The sequence below is a fragment of the Phodopus roborovskii genome, unplaced genomic scaffold (assembly GCF_943737965.1).
Source record: "Phodopus roborovskii unplaced genomic scaffold, PHOROB, whole genome shotgun sequence".
In the NCBI taxonomy this organism is placed as follows: domain Eukaryota; kingdom Metazoa; phylum Chordata; class Mammalia; order Rodentia; family Cricetidae; genus Phodopus; species Phodopus roborovskii.
This window is the reverse complement of record NW_026125754.1, coordinates 90,034-94,288: the sequence shown is the minus strand read 5'-3', so window position 1 is coordinate 94,288 and position 4,255 is coordinate 90,034. Positions and strand designations below refer to the sequence as shown.

The 4,255-nt window shown below is 55.1% G+C and overlaps 1 protein-coding gene across 3 annotated transcripts; it reads right to left on the bottom strand.

Moving 5' to 3' along the window:
* Positions 1-1,012: 1,012 nt before the first annotated feature.
* LOC127217610 (probable bifunctional dTTP/UTP pyrophosphatase/methyltransferase protein) lies at positions 1,013-3,963 on the bottom strand. Of its 3 annotated transcripts, none has more exons than XM_051178585.1 (8): positions 3,768-3,963; positions 2,726-2,940; positions 2,498-2,629; positions 2,358-2,402; positions 2,208-2,272; positions 1,840-2,067; positions 1,496-1,703; positions 1,013-1,371 (listed from the first exon to the last, which is right to left on the bottom strand). In XM_051178585.1, exons 2-7 carry the CDS (start codon positions 2,726-2,728, stop codon positions 1,523-1,525), a joined length of 654 nt encoding a protein of 217 aa, XP_051034542.1. In that variant the 5' UTR covers positions 2,729-2,940; positions 3,768-3,963; the 3' UTR covers positions 1,013-1,371; positions 1,496-1,522. The 3 variants fall into 3 exon arrangements, with proteins under 3 accessions (XP_051034542.1, XP_051034541.1, XP_051034540.1); XM_051178584.1 differs by having other exon boundaries at positions 1,504-1,703; XM_051178583.1 differs by having other exon boundaries at positions 1,013-1,703.
* Between the last annotated feature and the right edge of the window lie 292 nt (positions 3,964-4,255).

Below are 4,255 nucleotides of genomic sequence, written 5' to 3'. Positions count from 1 at the left end.
CTGATGGCCTTGGCTCAAGTCAGCCTTGGCTGCGATCTGCGAGCAGAAGTCATGCCCCACCCTTGATGATTGACCTGAGTCTCTACTGCCAGGTTTCCCTTGCCAGGAAATCCAGCCCTCGGCTTACAGCCTGCCCCTCTACCTTTATAAAGATAGCTGACAGGTCCCTGCCCAGTCAGCCTGTAGATCACACCCTCAGCAGACCTCATCGCCCAGAGGCAGGAAGTGGGGTCTGTAGTGATTGACAGCTAGAGGGGCAGGGTATGCGGTGACTGACATTACAAGGGCCTGGAGGGGTGAGCTCTGTGATGTCACAGGGGCCACACTCATCATCCTCAGGGTTTTTACTCTCATAACCTGCTCACCATGGCCACCGCCCTTTGGTCCCAGCATTGCTGCTTGGTAACCAAAGAGTTTGGTAGGAGACTCCTGCCATGCCCAGCTGGGCGAGGAGATGGTGAGGGTAGGGAAGGAGGGCACTTCCTGCTCACAGTCACAATTTCCTGTGATGTCACTGCCTGGACCAAGTCCTGTCTGCACCATAGGTAATACCCAGACCCCGGCCCTGCCCTCGGGGACCCTAGGAGAGAAAGTGGGGAAGGGCCTGGTGTGGTTGAGGGCAGGGCCTGGAGAGGGTCACTGATTGTGACCTTGGACACTGTGACCTCGGGGTAGGGGACAGGTGAGCTAGGGTAGTGCTGAAGGGGTGGGGCCTGATGCTGAGCAGCAAAAACCTGCCACTCATTTATATATGCAAATGAGGCTACTAAACTGTTATGTAAAGGATGCACTAGTAATTTTGATTATGCAAATAAGCACAGTGCCTGAAAATCTGGAAGTCTGATTGGGGCTTCACATTTGAGTATGTAAATGAGCAAACCCCAGTTTCGGAAATACACTTTAATATGCAAATTTGTGCTGCTTTGCATGCTTTTGCTATGCAAATGAATGCAAGTATTCCCATCTGTTTGGGACTTTGACCTGCAAATACATGCAGGTTAGGTCATTTGGAGGTGTGGCCATGCAAATTAACCCCAGCAGTTTCTGTACTTGATGTCTTCTGAGTCTCCAGGCAGCTCTTGAATATGCAAATCAGAGTGCGGGCAGGGGGTGGGGCCCCCCCTGACCCTGCTCCTGATGTCAAATGTCCATCACAGGCATCTGATGGTGAAGCTGCTCATGCAGGACCCAGTGGGGGCAAGGGCAGGACCCATGGAGATGGTGAGGGCGGGGCATCAGGAGGGGCAGGGCCACAGGGGCGGGTTTAGGTGTACTCCCCTAGGTGGGCCTGTCCCAACCCTGCCTCCACACACCTCACCCCATGTCCTGTGTCCTAGCACTGGGAAGTGATGCACTTGAGGGAACCTTGCTCTGTCAATCAAACACAATGCACCAAGGGCATCATGGGAAATGGGTCACTGCTTCACAAACTCACCAGAAGACCCGCCCCTTCAGTCACTCTCTCACCAGAATTCCCGCCCAGACAGTCACTCACATACTCACTCTCCATCTACAATCCTCATTATTGGGGTGTGGCCGGACGCTGGCTGACAGGGACGTGTGGTCCCACATCCGGGAAGATGGCAGCCAGCTCACGAATGCAGCGGTTGAGTGGAAACCCCACGGCATTGAAGAAATCTCCTTCCACACGCTCTGCTAGGGCACCACCTCGCGCCTGAAGCCCGTAGGCGCCAGCCTTGTCCCTGGGTGCAAGGCAGGGACGAAGTCACACCAGGTGCCATGCTCAGCCACACCCACGCCCGCTGGGGACAGCTCTTCCTTTTCAGGCCTCACTTCCAGGTTTCCTGGCCCCACCCACCCCACCCCGCACCCACTCACAGAGGCTCCCTGCTCTCCACGTATTCACAGAGCAGTGGCTCCGATAGCCGCGAGAATGTCACACGGGTCTCTTCGTGGAACAGTGACAATTCCACTTCTGCTTCTGGGTCCCCTTCCGCCTCTGGGGCCTCTGGGCATGTGGAACTTGGCTCCTGAAGCTGCCTCCTCCGCCACAGTGGCCTCAAGATGGCCACACCGGTGATGACACTGTGCTGCTGGCCACTCAGCCTGGGCGGGGCCAGGGAAGGTGGTACAGGGCGTGGTTGGCAAGGGGCAGGGCTGGGGTGGGCAGAGGCTGGAGCTCCATGCAGAGGCCCCGCCCACTCTGCCCTGGGTGGGTCTGCCCCGCCCCTTCAGGCCCCGCCCACCTGCGCAGCATCCTGTAGGCATCATCCTTGTCCTTTGGCTTCTCCAGGATGAAGCCATCCACGGCCTGCAGTGGGCGGAGCCAGACGCCAAGGGGCCGGGTCAGTGAGGGGCAGGGCGGGCAGGGCCTGAAGGAGCAGGGCCTCACTCACCATGATGGTGTCAGCTCCAATAATGACATCAGGAGTGTGCAGGTCCTGCAGAGCAGAGGGCGGGGCAGGCTTGTGGGCGGGGCCTCGAAAGGAAGGGGTGTGGCCTACCACCTGACCAGAAGGGATGGGGCCGTCCTCACCCTGAGCAGCCACGAAGCCACCTCCAGAGCCTTCAGCTTTGCTGTCTCCCAGGCATATTCGGGCGGAGCCGGAAATCTCGCCTTCTCCAGGGACTCCTGGAAGTGGGAGGGTACGACCTCGAACTGCAGTCCCTGGGGGGTGGTGGTGTGCTGTCAGTCACAGCAGGCCCCACCCCCTGGAAGTCACAGCTGACAATCCCAGAGCAGGCCCTGCCCCCTGGAAGTCACCATGGAGGACAGGATGTCCCGCCTCCTGGGACCGCCAGCACCACCCACTTCCCCTGCAGCAGCCTGGTGAGTGGAACCAGCTCCATGTTGAAAGGATCACACATTTCCGGTCTGGGGGGTTCACTTCCGTTCTGGGAGGGACCAGAAATTGTCCACTTCCGGCTTGAGACAACCAATTCCGGTTCCTCTGAGATGATGGGACTTATTTCCTGCCCCTGGGTGTACAAAAAAGACAGCGGGGTTCAAGATGACCATGGGCTACAGTGTAGGTAAAAGGAAACAGGAAATCCTGCCTACTGCCTGTCTATGTCAGAGCCTTAGCCTCAGGGACCGCAAGTCCCGCATCCAGCACACACAGGAAGTGATTGAATGAATGAATGATTGTACAATGAATTAATGAGTTAATGACTGACTGGATGAGTAAATGAATGAATGTATGAATGAATGAATGAGCTAATGAATGAATGACTGAAATGACTGAATTACTTCATGAATGACTGACCTTTGACTGAATGAGTGAATGAATGACTGAATGAACTAATTAATGACTGAATCAATGAATGAATGACTACATGAATGAATGATTGAATTAATGACTGAATGAATGAGTGAATGACTGAGTAAATGAATTAATGACTGAATAAATGAATGAATGACAAAATGAATGAGTGATTGAATGAATGAGTGGCTGATTGAATGACTGAATGAATGAGTGAATGAATGACTGAATGACAGGTGTTTGATTGACAGCTGTGTGCCCTACAGGCCACGCCTGTAATTCCTCTGACATCACGGCTCCCGTGACACCGCCCATCCCCTGGGAACCTCTCTAAGTCATTAATTCCTGGTCAATGCTCCCACGCAGAAGTCCCGCCCCGATTTACCATGTTGCCGGAAGTCCCAACCCGGTTTCCCCGGCAACAGGAACCCTGCTGCCAACCGTGGCATAAACAGGGAAACAGCGAAAACCAGAGGGGTGCATGGACCTAGGGTTGCGATCTCTGTTTCTGCCCTGTTCGCCGCACCCGGAAGTCCCACCTACCGCCTCGATGAGTGACAGGGAATATGCTCTGTGCTGCCTCTTTTGCGGTCAGAATCAGCCGTTTCTGACCTGCTCACTTGGACCTGTTAGTCCCGTCCCTTAAGGCGTTTCCTATCGGGCCCGCAATGTCCGATGCGATCAATTCCCTTCCTGGGCCGAAAGCGGATCCAATTTAATCGCCGCCCGGTGGGCAGGGGATCGCATGTTGCACCATCCGTAAGCGGAAGTAATGTGCCGGAAGCGGAACTCAGGCCGCAGCGCACTCCGTCCTGTTTACTTCATGGGTGGAACTCAAGTTGTGCATCTCTTCGTTGCAACCTTTCCTGGGGACCATTTTGTGTGAAGCTCAAGTCAGTGACTGGAAGCCTGACGTCCTTGGTTCACAAGCGGAAATCGTGTGTCAGTTTGGCCGGGTGGAACTAGAAGCATGTTATCCATGTGTGTCTTCCGGGGACACTGACAGCCACGAACCGGAAGCTTTAGTTCGT